Source organism: Calonectris borealis, chromosome 16 (assembly GCF_964195595.1).
Source record: "Calonectris borealis chromosome 16, bCalBor7.hap1.2, whole genome shotgun sequence".
NCBI lineage: Eukaryota > Metazoa > Chordata > Aves > Procellariiformes > Procellariidae > Calonectris > Calonectris borealis.
The window spans coordinates 15433913-15455323 of record NC_134327.1 but is presented as its reverse complement, the minus strand read 5'-3'; the positions used below and the strand labels follow the sequence as shown (position 1 = coordinate 15455323).

The 21411-nt window shown below is 51.5% G+C and overlaps 1 protein-coding gene across 1 annotated transcript in view; it reads left to right on the top strand.

Moving 5' to 3' along the window:
- The first annotated feature begins 1304 nt into the window (after positions 1–1304).
- Positions 1305–21411, top strand: part of CACNA1H (calcium voltage-gated channel subunit alpha1 H) — a 256884-nt gene continuing 236777 nt past the window's right edge. The window contains exon 1 of the mRNA XM_075165481.1: positions 1305–1576. Within this exon, the coding sequence (XP_075021582.1) occupies positions 1305–1576 (272 nt within the window). The remainder of the gene's footprint in view (positions 1577–21411) is intronic.

Below are 21411 nucleotides of genomic sequence, written 5' to 3'. Positions count from 1 at the left end.
TTAAAATGCTCCGACCTCTAACTTGGGCTTATACATTTATTTATTAAAACTAATGAATTAATGCCCTGGGGGCAAGCGGGGTTTCCAGGGAGCTGTGGCAGCCTCGCAGCCCCCCCGTAGGAGTGGCGCCGGGCGCCTTCCCACGCAGCAGCCCCCCGGGGGTGAGGGGGGGCAGCCGGGCCCACCCGCCCCCTCAGCCCGCCGTTGGAGCCCCGGGGGTGAGGGGGGAGCTGCATCTCCCCCTTTGGGGGTGCACGGCCGCGGGGAGTCCGCGTAGGGAGCGGGGGACAAACCGGGTCCCCCCTCCACCGGCTTTGCAAAGTCCTTTCCGCCTGCCCTGGTGGGGTGTGTGTCCACCAACCCCCCCCCCCCCCCCCAAGCCTTCCATTCGTGGCTCCCCGAGAGGGCCTGGGCGACCTGCCCTTCCCCACGCATCGCCCGGAGCCTGAACAAAGGCGGGGGGAAGGCAGCGTGGCCGGGGGTGGGGGACATGCGGGCGGCTCCCCCCGACCCCCCGGGGCTGCCCCGGCTCCTCCCGGCTGCCCGCCCCCGCCCTGCCCCGCCGGGCTCCCAGCCCCCTCCGCCTCCGCTTCTCTCCTCCCCTCTCCTCTCCCTCCTCCCCCGGTAAATCCGAAGTTTCCTGTTAAGCCCGGGCGAAGCTTTGCAAAGCGGCTGCGGAGCTCCCTGCTCGCTCCTTGGGATTACCGTCGGGAGAGGCTCCGCTCGGCTCGGGAAGGGCCCCCACCCCCGCCGCTACCTCTCCTCCTCCTCCTCCTCCTCCTCCTCCTCCTCTTTCTTCTCCTCCTCCTCCTCCTCCTCCTCCTCCCCAGCCCTCCTCCATCCTCCATCCCCGCGGGCGGGCGGGCGCCGCACGCCGAGCCCCAGCCCCCCCCCGCCCCCGCTGGATTTACGGGGTGGTGGTGGGTGTGTGTGGGGGGGAGATCCAGCGCCTCGATTGCTGCCTGGTCCCATGTGAACTGGAAGGCACGGCTATGCTCCTGGGGACACCGCGCTCCGCCAAACTAAGGTAGGACCCCCCCCTCCTACGCCCCCCCATCAATTTTCCATCCCCGAAAATGAAAAAGCTAGTGGGTGGGGGCACCCTGGGGCGGGGGGGGGGAGCCCCAGCTTCCCCGGGGGGCGGGAGCAGCCGCGCCCGGGAGGCGGCTCGACCCCCATCGCCCGTCTTTGTTGCGGCTGGAGCGCCGGGGGCCAGGTGGGAGCCGCGCCGGGGTGCGCCCCGCCGCCGGGGGGGCCGCCGCCCCTGACCCCCTGCCCTTGCCCCGCAGGTCCTGGCCGCTACCATGACTGATGGCGAGAGCCGAGAGCCGCTGCCGCGCCCGGCCGGCGGCGAGGTGCGGGTGCCCATCGCCGCGCCGCCCCGCCGAGCAGCCGAGCAGCCGCCGGAGGATGCCGGCTCCGGCCCCGGCGGCTCCCCCGGCCGCGACCCGCCGCCCGACCTGGCCTCCGAGGAGGAGGAGCAGGTGCCTTACCCGGCGCTGGCACCCACCGCCTTCTTCTGCCTCAAGCAAACCACCCGCCCGCGCAGCTGGTGCCTCAGGCTGGTCTGTAACCCATATCCTTTCCCCGAGGGACACCGCACCCCCCGGCCGATTGGGACACCCCCTCCCCGGGACCCCTCCCCGTGCCCGGAGCACCCCGTCGGGGCTCTGCGTCCCGGGGGCTCACGGCTCCCTCCAGCGCACGGGGATGCTACGAAGCCTCCGGGGTCCCCAGAGTCCTCCCCCGCCCTCCTGTCCCGATCCCCAACCTCGGGGAGGGGGATGTGGGGCTTTGCAGGAGCGGGACAGGCGGGGAGCGCGTCCCCCCGTGCTCATCCCACTGGCCTCAGTCGGGAGGACGCACACCAAGGTCCCCTCGGCTCCACCAGCACCATCCGACCGTCCGGTGTGGGAGCGAGAGGGATGGGGCGTCGGGACAAGGTGTCTGGCCTCAGCATCGCAGGGCGGTGGAGGATGCTGAGCTGCAGCCCCCCAGGACCCGCAGAGGGGAGAAACCCCTCAACTTCACTTATTTCTCGGTGGGGTGGGAAGGAGCAAAGTTTGAAGACAACCTCGTATTTATTTTAGACACGGTGGAGAATTTCAGATAGGCGCTGACCCTCTCGCTGTTTATATAAGAGAGCTCGGAGTGCATGTGCGCTTTCTCGTCGCAGAAAAATGGAGCGGGTTGGAGTTGGTTTGGGGAAGGCACATGCCTCGCTCGCCTCGGGTCCCGAAAACTCTCCTTTGCTTTTGTTCTTTTGGAACTTGCAGGCAGGGAAGGAAGAGGACAGTCAAGCCTCTAAATCCCCCGCCCTCCCCTGTGCCCTTTACCCAGTTTATTAATGTTAAATGAAAAAGAGCAGTGTGTTCGTCTTAGTTCTGACATCCAGAAAATTGAATTTTACCCAAAATGCTTGTGTGCAAGCAGGGAGTTGTCAGTCTGTCTTGATAATCTTCAGAAAGTGAGCTTTTAGCTTTGCTCTGCATGTCAGCTCAGAAGCATTGACATTGTGCAGATAATTAATGCTTTTACCTATCCCTGATACCTGCCTGCAGTTTGCTGCCTATATCCTGCCGCTGCTATTAAAAGCATTATTTATTAATATGGTTATTATTGATCTCGCTTCAGTTAACCAAAGAAACCCGTGTGCATCTGAGATCACTGTTTTCCTCAGCAACACCACCAAGTTGAGTGTTGTCATTAGGAGGAATTGCACAATCCTCCCCAGAATGCTGCCTTGGTCTGTTATTAGGAGAAATACTTGGAGGGAAACCCCACAATTTTTATGGCCTTGCGTCTCCTCTCGTTTAAACTAGCTTTACATGAACTATTGGCTTTTGCAGAGATATTTCTGCTTTACACCATTGTGAGGGGGAGCCGGGCTCCTATACGCGTGTGGATGGAAGGGAGAAGTAAACAAGTAGTTGATCTCCACAGCGATGCTTTAGCTGTATAAATATTAAATGTAGATGATGGTTCCATTAAAAAAAAAGTCATATACCCGGTCCTGGAGGGGCTTGGGGAGGGCACAGCGTTCCTGTTACAGCTGAGAGTGAGTCAAGACCGATCTCTTCCCTTACAGCAGGTTATCGTGACTCAAAACTTTGGGGGCAGGCGGGAGGGAGAAGCCTTCTCCTTTGGCTTTGGTGGGGTCTCGCTCTCCCACGCGGCGCTCTGGGTTCGGCATCCCCGAAGCCGGTACCGCTGACAAATTAACCCGCAAGCTGGAGGAAAACAAAGCAGTGCCGGTACCGAGCAGGGGAGGTTTGTGTAGAAGAGGGTTCAGGTGTACTTGTGCTGCCGTAGGGTGAGGCTGTGCTTTTCTTTTGCCTTTCAGCATCTCTCCTAAGAATTCACAGGAGAGCGAGTTTCTTTACAAAACTTATCCGTCTGACATAATATTAGATGGAAATTGTGACGGTTGGTTAATAGCGAAGCAGAAATTTAATAAAACTACATAAGCCCTGTGTTGTAGTGTTATTGCTGTCAGAGCCAGTGTGTTTTGGTTGTAGCAGAACAAAGCTGACGACGTATCGCAGCAATAGGGACGAGCTCCTTGCTGGGATTTTTTCCCCTTCTCCCGGTCGCCAGCACCCACGCATCGCAGGGAGAATAATCCTTTGGTGTCGACTCTTTAAGTTTCTTGGCGAGAGCGCTCGCGTTGCTGGTGGTTGTGATTTCTGAAGCCGCTTAACGAAGCGGTGTTGAGCAACCTCAAAGCGAGGAGATGTGCGTCTTGCTCAGGAGCTGGGGCTGTGCCCGGGCGGTGCTGGGTGCGTGTCGGACCGCCGGAGGTCGGGCAGCTCGGGGACGAGTGCCACCGCCGCCGGGCTGGGACACTTGGGAAGCAGCTAGATGGGGAGACCTGCTCGAGGAGGAGCAGGGACGGATCAGTGCGATAAGGGCTGAGATTTCCCCGAGCGCCTGTCCCGGGGAAAGAGTAACTTGAAAGAGAAGATGGCAACACGAAGGGGGTTCCTGGCCAGTTGTACAGTTTTGGTGACTCTTTCTGCCCACCCAGAAGCACAGATCCATAAACCACGACAATGAGCTTTACGTTTGCGTTAAAATCTCCCTCTGTTACAGAAGGAAGGGACGTGACTGTGAAGTCTCCTAAAATCTGAGTCTGAAGAGCTTCACTGAGGTGCTCGCTCACCTGGGAAGCACGAACCCCTTCTGAAAAGCAGTGTCTTTCCCTCAGTGGTGCTTTTTCTTGCTGGGGAAGTTGTCCTTTGCTCTCTTTGGGGTTTATTTTGGGGGGGGGAGGAGGAGAAGGTCTTGCTCCATGCCCCCCATACCTGCCTCCCTCCTCTCCCCGTGCTCACCAAGCGTTTCCCGGTGTGGGAGTGCGTCTCCGTCCGTCTCCCCTGCGGTGTTTCAACTCCGAAACTTGTGCACGCTTCCCCTGCCGCCAGGCAGAAAGGCGTCACCCCTGTGTCCGCGGGCTGTCCGTCTGTCCCACGTGCCTTGAAAAGGGTGTCCCATCCTGTGCATTCGGGATCCGGTTCCCGGCGGGTCCCTGTTGGCTCTTGGTGGTGGTCCCGTGGGATGCTCCCGGCAGAGGCGGGGAGCTGCATCCCGCCGCACCACAGGCTTTGCACCGCAGACCTGGGTGCGTCAGCATCCAAAAAAATCAAATGCCACCGCGGTTCAGGGAGTGCCGTCGAGGGCATCTTGCGTGGGGCTCCCGGTGAAGCCCTGTCAATCCTGATCGCCTGAACCACGAAAGCCGCCCGGCCGCTCCGAATATTTGTCGGTAGCAGAGATAGCCCAGACCTGTGGCCTGGAGCAGGTGGAAATCCTCCGCGGCTGGGCCAAAAGCGTGGTTTGCCTCCCTGGCTTAAGCAGAAGGGGTTACTGCCAGGCTTAGGAATAGCTAAAAAAAGCCGTTGCCTGGTTCTCGGGGGGACAGGTGGGGCGGGGATCAGCTTTCGGGGCCGGGAGCCTGCCTAGCCGGAGGCACGCGTCCGCCCAAAGGGCTGCGCATCGGAGGGAAAACGGGGGAGTGGGCAGATGTAGTAGATGCACGTTTCTGTTTTTAATAGCTGGGCTCCATTTGGGAATGGTAAGAACAACCTGGAAAAAAATCCTGCCCCCTTATTTGTGTGGTTTTGTATTAATAAAACCAACAAACTTCTGAGTTTTCAAACCACAGAAAGCAAAAGATCTGCAAGGAGCTGATTTTCAGGTGTGGGAGCAATAATCAAAGAGTTGTGTCTGTTAAAGTTTAATCAAAGGAGCAGAAAGCGTTCGGACTGGCTCTGGGTCTGATTGTCATGGTTGACTTTGGTCGAGCTGTTAGCTGTGTAGTGTCTGTCATTCTTCAGCTTTCCTAAGTGACGGCTCCAGCACAGGAGTTGACAGTTCAGAGCAAATAAACAGCCTGAATATTGTTCTTGTGATACGGGCAATGGCTGAAATTGAATTTTCACTGATTTGGTTTTAATTTGCCTTTTTTTAAAAAGGTATATAATTGGAAGCAAACTTACTTATTTCTTCAGTCCTGGATCTCCTACGTGGGGTTTATTTATAGAGGTCTGTGGGTGGGACTTTGTGTACTCGTTGTGCACGTTGGGTGGTAGAGAGCAGGATTTGGGGTTTTGCGATCCTGCGAGGTCCTTTCCTGGCTCTTCCCAAGTGCCGCTGTTACCTGACGGCTCTACAGAAACACGGAGCTATGCCTGTATCCAGACAGGTGTTTTCTTTAATATATATATTTTTTTTTTGCTGTTGCTAATATTTTGATCAACAAAGCATTGAGTCATTTTTTGTTAATCCCTAGATGTCCCTGCATCCCGGGGGGGGGGGGTTTGGACACAGCTCCTGGCCCTTGTGGGTTGATGCACGTGTAACACAGCGATGGGCTGGGATGGCGGTTGGCAGCTGGCGCCGTCCACGTGCCCGAGGTGGAGCGGTTGGGAGGAACGCTGACTTTGTGTCCGTCGCCAGTACGTCGCATCGCTGGAGGGGTTTTACTGTCCGACTGGCAGGAGAAACGGGCTGTAACCCGGGACGTAACGCGCAGCGGCGATTAAACCTGCTTTCCATCACGGCGCCGAGCGTCAGCTTTGCAGCACGGCTTTGATAAGGCTTGAGCAACTTTGCTGGTTATTTAGTGATTCATAAAAACATGCAGTGATTCATTATAGGTTGAATTCTGTGTGCTTTAGTCAGAAAAAACCCTCCCCTGATTTATTTTCTCAAGTGGCTACAGAGCTTGTTGGTGCCAGCTGAATTCTGTGGGACTTGGCTCTGTTCTCCTGTTTGGGTAAAGTCTCTGCTTGCATCAAATCTGGGTTTTATTTTTTAATTTTTTTTTTCTGAAGTGCTTTTTCTTGCAACACTTGCTAGTTGCCCTTACAAGCACTTTGGGGCAGACGTAACGTCCACAATAACATCCTGCATGTTATTTCCAATGTATATTCCTCAGGATAGGTGTCTACACGCTTGGATGGTGAAAAAAATGCATTTCGTGCAAAATGGTGTATCTGCTCTGTTTCTAACGCCCTGGTCTTCACTCCGTCTTCCCGTTATTCGTACTGGGCTAAGCTGTTTGCTCGGCAGTGTTATAAATTGTTCTCTGACACGAGGCTTGCAGTTCTCTTCATTCCTTATTGCACAATTGATGTGTTCTGGCTCCCGCGTCTGCGGGAGCATTGCAGTTTGTGATTTGGGGAGGTTATACTGAAGCACACGGAGGTGTGGGTATAAGTGGCCAGGTCTGGGCTCCCATCAGCTGGACAAACTTCATTTGATTGCTCTATAATGAGCATGTATCAGATTTGAGGAGCTTTATCAGAAAGCCTTTGCTTTTAATCTGTTCTTATTCAGGCTGTATCCTGAAAAGTGCAATGGGAGGGTTTGACCGAATCATAATTTGTCATCTCCGAATATAAATATTGCAGTTAAAATATTTAGTGTGCTGTGGAAAAACCCGTTAGCAAATAAATGTATTTCTGGCCTCATCCTGGGAGCTGCTGAGCATCCACGACGCCCACTGAATCTGGTGAGAGGCGCAGGTGCTGTGCACCCAGCAGCGTCTCCTGCTGAATGACAAGCAATTAGGAAACATAAGGAAGAAAAGTCTTGTAAATTGTAACTCATCTAAAAATATGTTGTCCACATGTGTTTTAGCTCCTTTCATTTCAGCGTTCTGTGTTGGCTCAATACATCTAATCAACAGTTTAGTCCTGAGTTTCGTCTTTAGTACCAAGAGAAACCACCTTAGCTGGCTTGTCGCGGTCCCTGCGTCCCTGGCACCGCCAGACCCCATCATCTCTGGCCTCTCTATTGCACCCTGAATTCCTTGAGCACTCCTTGTAGCTCGTCCCTCCGTGAAATGCCTTTTATTCCTGTCTTCTAGCCAAACACGGGGAGTACGGATCAGTGTTGGAAATCCCTGTCCGATGTCAACGCTGCTGGAGTCTGTGGTACTTAGGAGAAACGTCAGCGTAAGCGGCAGCGGGGGGGGGGGCTGCGGCGCTGAGCAAGGCGCTAAGCTCTCTGCAAACTCAGGCAGGCATTAGCTGCTGCTTGGCTCCTGTTTTCGGAATGACTTTTGCAACAACAAAAGGGTGAGAAAGCTAATTACAAAAATGCTTTCAAAGCAGATGAGGTTTTGCCGTGGCTCTTTGCAGCAGGGACTGATGGTGTAGGGCAATACCTGTATGCGTTCAGAAGCGCGAGTGTAGGGAAACCAGAAAAAAAGATACGATGCTGGTGCCAAGAATGGAAATGTGAAATTGTCTGATGAAATGAAATTGACTCATAACAAAAAAAAAAGTCCATCTGAGCAAAGTGTACAAAGTAAATCAGAAGTATAAGTAACGAAAATAAAATTAGATCTTTGACTTGAATGAAATGTAATATTCAGTAAATAGAATCACATTTAACCCCTCCTCACCCCCAGTTCTGATCTTTCCCTCACACCGGCGACCCGACCGTGTACGCTGGCCGTGGTTGGAGCCCCTGACGCCCCGCTCAGCTCTGTCCCTGTTGCTTTTCTGTTTGAATTCCAAGCTGAGTGTGCCGCTTGCCAGAGTTTTAGGGGTTTATCTCGGTATTGTCCCAAGCCAGGATTGCAGCAGGTATCTCTGAGCAGGTTTAATTCACAAATGCACTTAGAAAAATTTTGCCTGCCTAGTTCTTCCTCACCCTTTAATCTAGTTAGTGCTTTTATTGCTACAAAAGCCAATGGATTCCAAAGTTAACTCTCTCTGCATCCACATATCCAAATTTCCTATACGTATAGTTTCACTGAAGATAGTAATTAAAATTATTTTAGTATGTCTTTGTGTGTGCTTTTCCTTTTCCACTAATTTTTTTTTAATTGTTCTGTACTGGATATTCCCCTCCAGTGAAAAACTGAGAGATGCTAACTTGTTACATCAGATTTTAGTAAAGATTACCGTAATCTTTGTGAAATATCTACAATTTACTTGTTACTTTCAGACTGTAATTTATAACCCTTCAGAGCAATTAATTTGCTACTTTTCAAGGCACTTACAAGATGCATCCCAGACTCCACTTTGTAAAGTTTTTCCAGTTGCCTTTAGTTTTCTCACCTCTCAAATCCGGTGGGAACCAATAAATGCAGTTTCAATTTGCAGTTTGTTTACAAGTTTGGTTTATGTATTGAGTCCATATGTGTTTTTTTCTAGCATGTCGAGATGGCAAATCCCTTAGAAACGTAACACAACGTATCACACGAGTTGAACTGTGCTGATTCACGGGAGCAGAAGATCGGAGCCTGTAGCTAATCTCTTCTTCTTTATGTTGCAGATGAATTTTATGCCATGTAGCCCCAAGCTGGGTATAGATACTTTCTGAATATCTGAATATCATACAGCTGTCTCTAAGATGCTTTACTGTGTTTTAGTGAGGTTTTTAAAATACAAAAGCAGTTTTAGATTGAGTCTAATTGCGTTTAGGCATACCCTTGTTTACCTTTTCCTTGGCTTTTGTCACTTGGCGTTTTGGGGCTTGGGCTGGCTCCCGCGGGGCCGGTCGGCAGCATCCACCGGGCTCACTTGGAAGCAAAACCTCGGCTTTCTTTGCCGTGCTCTGTCTAAATGACATGTTTGGAGTAACTCCATTAGAGCAACCGGGATCACGTTAGTTTACAGTGAATGAACTCTAAATCATGTTTTTCTCTGTGTGTTTGTGTGTTGGTGGTTCTTGTTTGGTTTGTTTGTTTTTTTTTTTTTTTTTAAATTGCTTCTGCAGACAAGAAGCATTGAGCTGCCTACTTACAGAGCTCCGATTAGTTTTCCACTGGATTATGCACGTAGCTTGTGGTCTGCCATTTCCTTATGCTGGTGTAAATCGGGAGTCGTCCCAGGGGTACAGCCTGGGCTCCGTGCACTGCACACCCAGAGACACACCGGTGTCTTTTACTTCTATCACACATCACACTGTGAATTCAACCTTGTCGGGCATCCGACCTGGGCAGCAGCGACCTTTGCCACCAGCATTAAAACTCATGCAAGAAATATGTTACCTCTATTTACACAGATGTTTTAAGAGAACTTGAGCTCACATTTTGCCCTTAATTCTCAAGGTAGCATCTGGCGTTTGTGTCCAATCCGTTAATCCAGCCGCCGAAGCAGCCTTCTGATTTTAAGTAAGATACACTTTTAACTGAATGTTTAGCTGCCTGGGATCGGAGGAGAGTTATTATGTGATCTCCCCTAATCGTTAATTCTGAGATAACTTGGACCAACTTAAAATCATCAGGGTATGCACTGTATTTCTGAACCAGCAATTAGGAGTCGTCAGCCTGCGTAGAGAAAAATTGGAAGTGAATTAGAGGCTGAAGAGCTCTGTGCAGGGCTCCCAGGGCTGTTCCCAGCCTCCTGCCGCAGGGAAATATCGGAGCGGTCACTCCGGAGCTGGCCGGCCGGGCTGGGGGTGGAGGAGGGGAGCTTTGACAAGATGCAGCTGTAAAAGACAATTTTCCTCTTTCTTTTCCCTTAATAAAAATCTGTTCTGAGCACTGTACCAGGCAGACTAGTTTGGCAATGGATTAAATGCGCAGCTTCGAGATCTAATTTTGCCTGTTTCAACTGACAGATGGAAATTGTGTGCTTTCACAATGCTACTAGTATCTTGCAATTTTGCTCAGAAGCAGTGCCTCCGAAAGCCATCCGGAGAAATAAGATGACTTTGTATGTGCGTACATCTGTTTGTGATCGCGGTTCCTTCAGAGGGTGAATTCAAGCTGCGTGGCTGCTCCTGGCCCCTTTCCTCCATCCTTGTGGTGGAAGTAGGAAGAGGATTTGCCTGAGTATCTAATATTCTGGTAGATCTTGCTGCAGAAAGTAAACCACAAGTTCTGGTACGGGGCGTTTGGCGTCTGTCATGTTGCAGGAGGCTGGAGGGTGTTGGATGAACGTTATAAACAGGGATGTTTTGGGGGGAGCATCCCCCGGGACCCTCGCGAAGCTTGGCGTACGCAGACTCTTTGATCCCCATCACTCTCCTCTCCGCCCGCGCGTTTGTTTTGATTTTCCTGTTGTTCGATTAAATCCTCTGAGATTTGCGATGGGTACGCAGGTATTTGCATAGAGATCTGTTCCTGTCTCGGAGGAGCTGCAGCCCAGGCTGCTTCTTGACGTGGTTAAGGAGAGGAAGCATGAACTGACACCTCCTTCATTGGGGATGACGGAGAGGAAGGGATGAAGAGCAACCGGGAGACAAAGCAAGCCGCAAATAGAAATTGTTTGGGCTTAGGTTTCGGGCACAGCTGATGGGAAAGCAGAGGAACACAGAAATGCAGTATTTGTGTGTACGGACTTAGTACATGTATGTTTTTATATATATTTGTGTGTGCCCATGCTGTTGTTTCTGGCAGAATGGACTTCACTTTGTTTGCAAAGGAATGAAAACCTTTCCCGTAGAAGTTGATAGCAAGCAGGTTTATTCCTTGGCTGGGTTTGTCCATAAGGATGCTGTCAGACTTGGAGGTGCTGATTGAAGTCCTGGGGTGAGATAATGAATCCATGAGATCTTTGTCATTGCTTTGGGTTTCCACTGTGGAGGAGTGTAGGGAAGCACCAGTTTGGGTTTGGAAAAGAAACCGAGACCCTGTTCTTCATCCACATGTTCCAGGTCAGGTAACTTCAATGCCAGCAAAGCTGATGGGTCCAGGAGCAGGATTTAGCCCTAAACACATTGTATATCCCCAGCCAGGCCCTTCTGTAAGTGTGTTTGTGCGGAGCTTGTGATGGTATAATGTACACTGTAGTTTTGTTGTTAAATCTGAGCTGCTTTGACATGGTGGGGACTAGGCGGCTTGTAGCAATTGGAACACTATGGCTTATTGAATTGCATAGCTTGGAGGATTGAACCACCCAGAGCAGCTCTTGAGGAAGGGGAAAAAAAAAATGTCACCTATTTCTCCTGAATCTTTTTTTTCCTAGGCCGATACTTAACATACTTGGGCTTCTGGGCACGGGCAGATGGGTGGGAGAGACGCCAGTGATGGGAAGCCAACCCTGGGAAGGCTGCTGCCCTATTAAATGGGCTCCCAAGGAAAGAGATTTGGATCCGTTCCCAAGGGCACTGGTAAGCGCCACGTCTGTAAATATGCTGGGATTTCCTTCACCTCGCTTCCCGCTAAAGGTTTTAATTTCATCTCTATCAACACTGGTAATGGAAGAGCGGAAGTCAGAAGGGCATTCTGTTTCAGTTGTGGCTGTGGTGTTTTCCCTTTATCGGCGATCCTGAATATTGTTTCTGCAATTTCAAGCATACGCCAGTGCTGTAAACACTTTTATTACCGTCACAACCGCTGGCGCGGGTCTCCCGGCCGCTCCGGTGCAAACCTCGACCGCGCAGGGGTTTATAAGGCAACAGTAAAAATTCACTCAACACTGAATCATGTGTCTTTTACATGAAGAGAGGCTCGTGAAGGGCTTGATTGACCACCACGGTCTCTTAAATCTCTTATCAAGGCACAAAGCGAGGGCAGGGTAAGTTCTCGCACGTCGTTTCGTAGCCGGCTCCCGAGGGCCCGGCTCTGCCAGGCAAAAGTTCGTTTAGTTTCTGCGTGGTGTTGTTCGTCACTTCTCTGATGAGGATCAATAAAATGTGCACTTGTGAGAGTGCCTATTTTTAGTGTCCACGTGATCTGGAACTTACCTGCTCTGGACAGAAAAAAACCTGCATTTCGTATAGGTTTTGAAGAGATTTCCTCGTTTTCACTCTTAAGTATGAACCTGTTCTTGAACTGATAATTTGTATTTAAAAGGGGAGCTCTGGACCTGCTGAAGTTGGGGGTAACTCTGTTCTTGAGGCCAGGGTGAGGGATAAAGAGGGATTTCACAGTTGGCATCTTGGCCGGATGTTTTTCTCCCATGTCACAGGCTAACCCTGTTTTTCTGACCCTGTCTCGGTGTTTGTCGCACGTACAAGTCCTGCTCCGATGGCTCCGTCTCCAACCTGCAGCTTGATGCCCCCGTTACGATGAACTGAAATCTCGCTCTGTTGCTAGAGCAGGCTGTGCCGTGACTGGAAGAAATCAATGCTCAGCCATAGCAAAATGGAGGGTCTTCTGAAGGCCATATTTATTCTATTTTTACTTTTTTTTAAAAACATGTCTCTCATTGAAATTTCCCAGGCCCTGCTGAGTCATGGCTGGTTTCTTTGTACTCTGTTGAGTTTTTGACAAGTACCTACCAGGCTTTCTCGTGTATGTTCGTCAAGGGATGGAGCTCGCAGAGCTGCTTCTCATGTGCACGGGCAATTAATTATGGAGCCCATTTGCACTATTAGCATTTGCATTCACTTAGGCTGAGCCCAGAGCCGCTGCGAGTGCCGTAGAGCTCAAAGTAAGAGGCAATCTGGGGCTGAGATTGCTTCGAAGAGAGTGAGTTGGCTTCTTGCAGAAAGCGAGAAGGGAACGGCGCCAAGGAGCAATGAGGTGACTTGCAAGGGGTCACGCAGACAACGAGCGGTGGAGGTGGGGGAGAGGCTGCGACTTGGGCACCTGCGGTTCCTCCTCTGAAGCATCTTCAAAATAGCTCCTATCCACGTGAGCAGAGCAGAACTTCATCTAAGAAACGGGTACCAGAGCTGAGGTCTAATTTATGAAGCCATGCAGTGCGTGTGGTCGGTGCTCTCCAGATGCTCCAGAAGAACTTCTGTCGGCTTGAGGAGGGACAGGCAGAGCTTATGGATGAGGGGAAGGGAATAACTTCAGCGAAACGGTGTAAAGCTTTGGATGCTACATGGACATCAGCAGTCCCATCTTGCTGTCAGCTTATCTGGTATTTTACTGTCGCTGCTTATCTGAGACCGGTTTTTGCACATGGGCTCGGAGCTTTCACCACGGAAAGGTGGTTGTTTCCTATTGCGCTTGTGCGTTCCCATGGTCCCGCTGCGACCCAGCAGGACTGCTCATTTCAGTAAGGGCTGTGGAGTTTGCCCTTAAGCGAGACAGGAGGGATCAGTTAGGCAAAATCAATCCCCTGCCTGCTCCGTATCACTTTGTCCTGATAAGCTGTCAGTTTAGCTCTAAATGCTGTGTTTGAAAGCACATCTCTACTCTCCAGGATGGGTCAATGTCAGCAGCAGTATTAGTTGAAGGATGGATTTAAGCCACCAGCTCATCACAAGAAAGGGGAGCTACATCTGAGGCATTATTTCTTGGCAGCCTGTGATCTTTCATAGGTTGGAGAGAAATTTGGTAGAGTAAAATATCCTCGGCTACTTCTGAGTCAGCCCTGCAGTTTAATGTCAGTCCTAATACCGGGTTGGAGCAGCGAGGAGCTGGAGCGGTTGGGTGGGATGGAGCTGTCTGCTCGCCAGCCAGGTGCGGTCTGACCTGCATCCCAATGCTCCATCAGTGCGAGGAAAGCGGGGGGGTCATGAAGGGGACCCCCAAGTCCTTCTGCAACCCCTGCTCGGGGAAGAGCTGAGGGCAAACAAGGCAGAAGTCATCCCCGTGAGGCGGTGGTGCCGCTGGAGTCACCAGCGAGTAATGTCAGGGGGTCACTTAAGGACCAAGTTCAAGCTGGCCTTAACCCTGCATTTCCTGGCTTTGCCTGATGGAAGCCAGACCCGTTGCCTTGTTTGAACACCGGCTTTGCAGCAGGGGTGATGGATTGCAGCGTGAGCTTTACCACCCTTCATCGCTGCTTCCTCTGCTCTTTTGGCCCGATGTGTTCAGTTCAGTCAGAGTTTATTATAAATAACTTCAGATAGCAAGATGAAATATCCCGGGCTCGCTTTTTTTTTTTCTTGGCAGTTGCAGAGCATGAATCGGCTTCAAGGCAATTGAGGTATTTTAACGTAACATTTACAGCCCATATCTATACAAAATGTGACTTGTGTTTATAGAAGTGTGCCTTTAACAGTCTCTTATCAAAACATATGGGACTCTACAGCTGGATGCTGGGGTTCCTCTGAAGCATTCCCCAGACAATACAGTTCCACATTAGATTGTCTTATGATGTCTGTAGACTTAACCGAGTCTGTTGTTCTGCACACACAGTTGTGCATCTTCCCTGTCTGGCCCGCAGTGCTCGCTTCGCCTCCTCCGAGCTCCTTCCGAGAGCCCTTTGAAACTCCCTTATCGCCGAGTCCTCCCTTCGCCCGTGCGCGTCCTTGGCAGGCAAGGCAATGTCACGACGGCACATCGTGCAAAACAGGATAAGGTATCAGCAAAACGGAGCGACGGGCTGACAGTGGCGTGTTTGGGAGCAGGCAGTGGTCAACAAGTCCTGAGAAGCGAGGCTTGAATTTTTCCCTGCTGCAGATCTCGTGGAGGTCTCGTTCCAGAGCAATGGCTCCTTGGTTGCATGACGTGCCCTAGCCAGAGGCTGGGGTCACGCTGGGCTCCCCGTCATCAGGCCATGAAACAGGGAGACGCGTCCTCCCCCAAAGTTGTTAGTGCATCAAGGAATGTGTTTGGCCCCAGCAGCGTCTCCTGATCCAATCTCACGTTGGATGCTGTCCAGGTCTTCTGCAGCTTCAAATGGCTCTTGGTGCAATCCATTACCAAACAACCGTTATTTCCCTGCCGTAGCAGGGGACCAGACATCCACTGGATGCTCTCTGCCTTATAACGCCTGGACCAGCATCCTTAAAAAGGCACACAGTCCTGTTGTCTTTAGTAGGGCTGCCAAGAAGAACAAGCTCTATCGGGCTCTGCGCTGCTGTTGCATCCCGTGGTATTGCTTTCTCTGGTACGCCGTGACATGCTGCCCTTTCTGGAGGGCTGGAGAGCCGAGAGCCTTCCAAAAGCTTCAGTTTCTCATTCAGAGCCCATCTGAGCTTCCATCCCGAGCTGCTTTAGTCTGTAAATTGGAAAGAAAGTTTGAGCAAAGGTTGGCCTTCCAGCCCATAAATTTTAATGGGAATTGGGCATACTGAATCTCTAGGCAGCTGTGCAGATCTCAGCCTCTTCTGAAATGAATCACACTTACTCAGGCCTGAAGAAAGCTCCTCATTTATCCGGGTATCTGGGGTGGCCCTTAATGCTTGGGTTGATATCCTGTGCCTATTTGATAAGAGTATGATTGATCCACTTATTCCAAGATGTTGTTTGCAGAGGGCTGTGGGGAGTTCAGGAGGATAACGCTGTGGCTGAGCAGTATTGACTCAATTAATTAATAACGTCATTTGGCTGTGGGCAGGGTCTGGTTTGCCGTTCTGGTGGGTGTAAGTGCTTTGGTTTATCCAAGTTCCCGAACTGGTGGCCCAGGTCACGCTGCAGCTCCCAGGACAGACCCAGCAGCTCCTACCAGCCTTTGGAAGGGCTGATAACAGGTGACTCTCCTGAGCTGCCACTTTTGGACCCAAATCCCTTGGGTCTGACGGGACTACGCAGCCCCTTGGGTGCCCCCGTTTCCTAGCAATGCTTCTTGAGCATCAGGGAGACAGCGGCTTGCTCACAGCCCTTCAAAAATGGAGATGTATGGCTCTTGTGTTTGCTTGGTGTCCGAGCATCACCCACCTTGATCTTGTATCTCCTGCCAGTGCTGAGCCTGGATAACCTCTCCCACCAGCCTGGCCTGATCTTTCTAGTTCTGGTGCTGCTTGGCCCCTTTTGGCTGGAGAAACACCCTGGTTGTTGCGTGTTTTTCCATGGGTGCCTGGTCAACCCCTGCTCCTTGGGTCCTCTCCTGCTGGGAGGGTGACTTTGCACCGATGTCCCCTGGCAGCGCAGTGACAGCTTCTCGGGAGCCGTCTGTCCACTAGATGTCAAACCTCTGCTGCAAAAGGGGTGCTCCAGCTCGCGGGGGAGGTTGCAACCACAGATGATGTGCAGGGAGCAAAATGGGATTTGAAGTCTGACATGGGCGGACGTCCACCGATTACCTCACTGCCCATCTGGGGAAAGTGTGGGATTTCAGCTGGCTTTCCCTTGTTGACATATTTCAAATTAAAGCAGGGTGGGAAAGGAATGCGTTTTTTTTCCCCCTTTTTTTTCCTGGAAGTGTATGAATTATTTCAAGTGAAATGTTTCGAGGGTTCAGTTGTCCTCCAGCTGAAGGCTTCAGACATGCTGCCAAAGGGACTTCCAGATTTAGAAGTAAACTTATGGGGACCTGATTCTGATCTCGTGATCTTACTTTTACACCGGTTTTTATGGGAAGCACCTGCTTTAACATGAATAGCTACTGATCATCACAAGCATAATCTGAAGCAGAACCTCCCCCTTGAGATATTGCTGGACATCGGTGGGGTTGGGGTACGGTCAGGACCTCTGTTCTCGTGCAGATGGGATGTCTTTGGTGCTGTTGCTTGGTAAAATTATCTTTAACAGCTTATAGCAGGAATCTGGTACTTCTTTTGTAAAGTCAGGAAGTTTCATTCTGTTTTATTTGTTTTATCGACCTTTGGATCAAGAGATCCCACCGGTTGCTGAGTACAGGGAAAGCTGTCGCTTTACTTTCCCTTGGTTTATGTTCTTTTTCTCTGTGTATTTGCACTGCCAAAGACAGGAGGTGGATAAGCCTTTGGGCTGACCCAGTTGCATTCCTTTGGTGGAACCAGTCATGGAGATAGGGACATAGTTTAGGGTGTTATATCTGTTCCCCCGTGTGTGTCTGTCCCCTAAAAGCTTGGCTGGGCTCCCACACTTGCGTGCCCCAAAGGAAGGAAAGTAGTCCAAAGTCTGCAGTGATCCCACCAGGCCGGGGAGCTGAAAGCATCCAGCCAGCCCTCGGCACGTGCTGCTCAACTTGTGTCTCAAAATTCCCATCTATCGGGGTCTCCTTTTGTCTTAATTAAGAAAAAAAATATTATACTTGCATGTTCCTTAGTTGAAGCGTGAAGGGAAGATTCCTGTTTGGGATTATTTTTAGTCTCTGAAATTATTCATGATGCTGCTTTCCCTGATTTATGACAATACCCAGCACATCGCCATGTAAATGACTTTTAAATGGAATGTTTCAGCAGTTTTATAAGAATTCCTCATGTGAGGGAAAATAAACAGTTTGTCATTTACCAGACTGTATTTGATTATTAGATTTGTTACTATAAACATCAGGCTACGCTTCCTTCAGCTGAGGCTGCTGGAGATAGATGACTTCAGAGAGGCATACCATTAAATAAAATCTAACCTGATGTGAGAAATCAGCACAGGATTGGTCAGGCCTGTTCCCCGTTGCCAGGTAGGTGCTTGTTGGCCAGAAATGAATATCTGATGTTGAGATTAACGTGACTCCAGTTTTTCAGACCTCTTTCAAAGAGCAGACAGGCTATGAAAGGTGAAGCACATGGTTTGGCATCCTGGGGTCCTGGTAGAGCACCAGGCTGTGCCGTAAGGCTGTGGTGCTCCATCTCTGCGCTCGTTACTGGCCTTGTCTGGTATTTGAAGAAGTCCATGCAAAGTGGTGAGCAAGAAAATAAATGTCCCGTGGTAGGGTGAAACCTTGCAGTTCTGGTGAGGGGACTGGCTGGGCAGAGCATCATGATGTGCACCAATGCCTTTTATAGGTAGGCACCAGAGTGGAAGGACTGTCATCTGAGTGGAAATAGAGCCATGGAAATTCATCAATCCGTTGCTAAAGAGGTGTAAAATACCTCTCAAGCCCTTGGGGATCAGGTCTAGAGAGTAAAACCTTAACTCAATAACTGCGTGGCAGCTTAGGAGCTTCTTATAGGACTCATCCTTTTCCCTTGAGCTAAAATGCATCCTGCGTGGAAAGGAGTTTTCCGTAAGACCAGTGATTTGGAGGAACATCCTGGCCGTAAGGACCATGAAGAGCATTTTGGAAGTGGCTGGACTTTGGTGTTGGGCTGGCTGTGTTTCCAGGGCACGGTGCAGCGAATGGCAGGTTGTGAAGTGCAGCACCAGGTGCCTTCAGACCCCGCTGCCTGCGGTTACCGATCTCATGCGCCGACAGGGATCCTGCACGGGCTCTGCAGATGCCATTCCCATGCACACATGGCACTGGAATGTCTCTGCTACACTTGGAAGGAAGTTACTCCTGCACTGGGATGCACACAACCAGCGACACGTGTCCCATCGCAAGGCTCCAGGCAGCTCTTGGAACCCCTGAGCGTCCCTGCTGCAACGCACCCTCTCACCGGGGAGCGGGGAAGCGAGGGGGGCATGAGCGTTACAGGCAGAAACGAGCAGAGAGGAAAATCGACCATGAAATTGGTAATTTTAGGAGCTCTATGAGGGAAGAAAATGCTTGTTGTTAGACACCATGTAATTGCACCACAGTGCCCTGGGTTACAGGTGTCGGTGTGCTCAGGAATGGTCCTTACGCCTTCTGACCCCAGTCTGCAAGGACCTGGGAAGGGCAGAGCTGATGAGAAGAGTGAGGTGTCACCACGGCGTGGACCAAGGCTGCACGTCTGGGTCCCAGGGTGGGCAGGGCTTATGCTCACGAAGCCCGCTGGTTGTGTTGCTGCGGGTTATACAGAGGAGAAGGAGATGCACCCTCATCCCGTAGCACGGTTCCCACATTCACCGTGGCTGGGACAGCAATTCTAACTGAGCCTCCACTTCTCTCCTGCACATCGATGCAGGACTCGCTTAAGGTGGATGATTTTGGGTGCTCCCCCAAATTTGGATAATTCATAAGATTTTTATGATCACAGCCTCCTTGTTTTGCAGAAGTTCAGTTTTCTTTCAGCCCATCTCTTCCCCCAAAGCCTTCCACAGCGTGAACCAAAGATAAACCATGGTGATATGAATTAAAAAAACTTGCTTGGAGTGGGACAAACTGCCTTTCCTCATTGCAAGGGATGGCTCGTGCCTCCGGGGGCTTCGAGCGTTCCCCTTCTGATGTGCTGCGGCTGGAGCGGCGTTTTCCTGGGGTGCGTGTCCGGGTGTCCCTGTGATGGTGATGAGCTGGGTACCGCAGTGCTGATGCTTTTGCTGCCAAGCAGGGTGAGATGCCAGGGATGTATAAAAGGGTAAATGGTCTGAAAGGTGATGGTGGTAGACAAGTGGGTGAGATGGGGGGGTCCTGGAGGGACGTGTCCCTTTTCCCACATCCCAGATTCATCCTCCGTCCCCGTTCCTCAGCTGTGCTCGGGTTGGCAAGGGCAAGAGCCAGGGAGGGTGCAGGCAGGAGCTCGTGCTTCATCCGTCACGGGAATTAAACCGGAATTAGCGGCAGAGCCGAGCCTTGTGGGATCGGCAATAAATCCTCCCGGGAATATGGTGTGTGTCTGGGCTTCACCGGGTGAGCTGTCACGGGGACGGGCCCCTCGGAGGGGATGATGAGATGCAGGACAGCCTGGCCGCGGAGCGAGAGCTGCGCGGGGAGGAGGCACCGTCCCCCAAAACAGCGGCTGTGCTCTGGCCGTCCCCGAGGGACGCGGCTGGGGCACCTGCAGCCAGGGCTCCTGGAAAGCGGGAGGAGCGGGGGCTTGGTGCTACCACTGCACCTCAACTGGGACGTCTTCCATCACTTCTGATCGCTTCTGTCAGTGCCGGTTCCCCAGTTTAGGCACCGGCCCTCGCTGGGGCTGATGCCATCTCGCTGCTCCGAGGTCCCACGTGCATTTCGGTCTCTTGGGGAGTACCTGGTCCCTGGCACTGCTCTGCTCAGGGGGATATAAATTGCGATTTTGCATGCGTAGGTTGTTTTGCTGATACTTTTTCTTTTTATTCCTCCGTGACAAGCTAACACTGTGTTGTAAAAACAAATCTCTGGCCTTTTGCTTTCCGAATAGCAAAGGGCCGACGTGTTAATAGGAGGGAGGGATGGGGTGGCGGGCTGCCAGCGGGATGTGCTTCTTCCCTGGGGCTCCGTTTGCCAAGATGCCATCAGCCCGGCTCCGGGAAGGCTTTCCTGCGGCCGCACGCTCTCTCCAGGCAGAGTTTTGTCATCTCCAGCTTGGTGCGAGTTAATCACACGCAGCCCCCCGGGAGCGGGGGGCTTTATGAGGAGGGAGATGTTTGCTTGGCGAAGGGGGGTCCTGGCAGTGCCCACTCCTGTGGAGCACCCCTGGGTGCGTGCCCTCGCCCTGCCCTCCTTGCGCACCCCTATCACTGCTCTTCTCACCAACGGGAACTATTTAATTATTATTTCTGGATGCAGAAAAGGCCTTTTTCTCCCCTTGTGCTGCAAATGAGTCTTTTCGTGGACATCTCTTGGTGCATTTCTCTTTTTTTTTTTTTTTTTTTTTTTTTAAGCAAACAAGAAGTTTAGAAGTTTTCTTCCCCTTGCCTTTGCCAAGGAGAAAGGCACATCTCCGTGTCTTTATCCTTTTTACAACTTCGGATGTTTAGAGCTGTGTTGAAACCGATTCCAGGTTTAGGAGCGTGTTTCCATGCGTGGTTTGGGTTTGGCTCCTGCTGGCATCAGGGCAGCAAGACGTGGGACGCGGCTGTCCCATCAATCCAGAGCCCTTCACATTCATCTGTAGCGATTCATCGCAGAGGGATTATTCCATATTGGTTTAAGGTGAGCACCAAAAGCATTATAATCCCAATAATGCCCTCTTTAAGCTTAGCTCATTTCGACGTGCTTGTGGCCGCAGCCCGTGCGTGGCTGCGAAGCAAGCGAGCCGCTGCGGCGAGCTCAGGTTCGCTCTTCCCGAAGGCTGGTTCCCCGCAGCAGCCGTTTCTGCCGGCCTTCCTTCACCTCCCGGGAGGCTGCAACAGGCTGAGGCCTCTTCTTCAGAAAGTGCTGCTGGAACTTGTTAATCCTCATCTCTCCCCAAGATTAACGTTTCGGTGTGATGCACTCAGGAGCAGTCGTCCGCTGATCCGGGTCTGGTGGAGCTTCGCTGTACTGAAGGACCATAGCAGGCTTGGTAGGGACTATGGGGAAAACCCACATATTGACACTAAAAACAAAAAAAACAGCTTGAAAAATGGAACCTGTTCAATGCCTAATGACCATCTATTATTTCCCTTTCCCGTACTGTTTTAAAAACAAAGTATGAAACTTCTAATGCTCAAAGGATCACTTTCTGGTATGCAGCTGT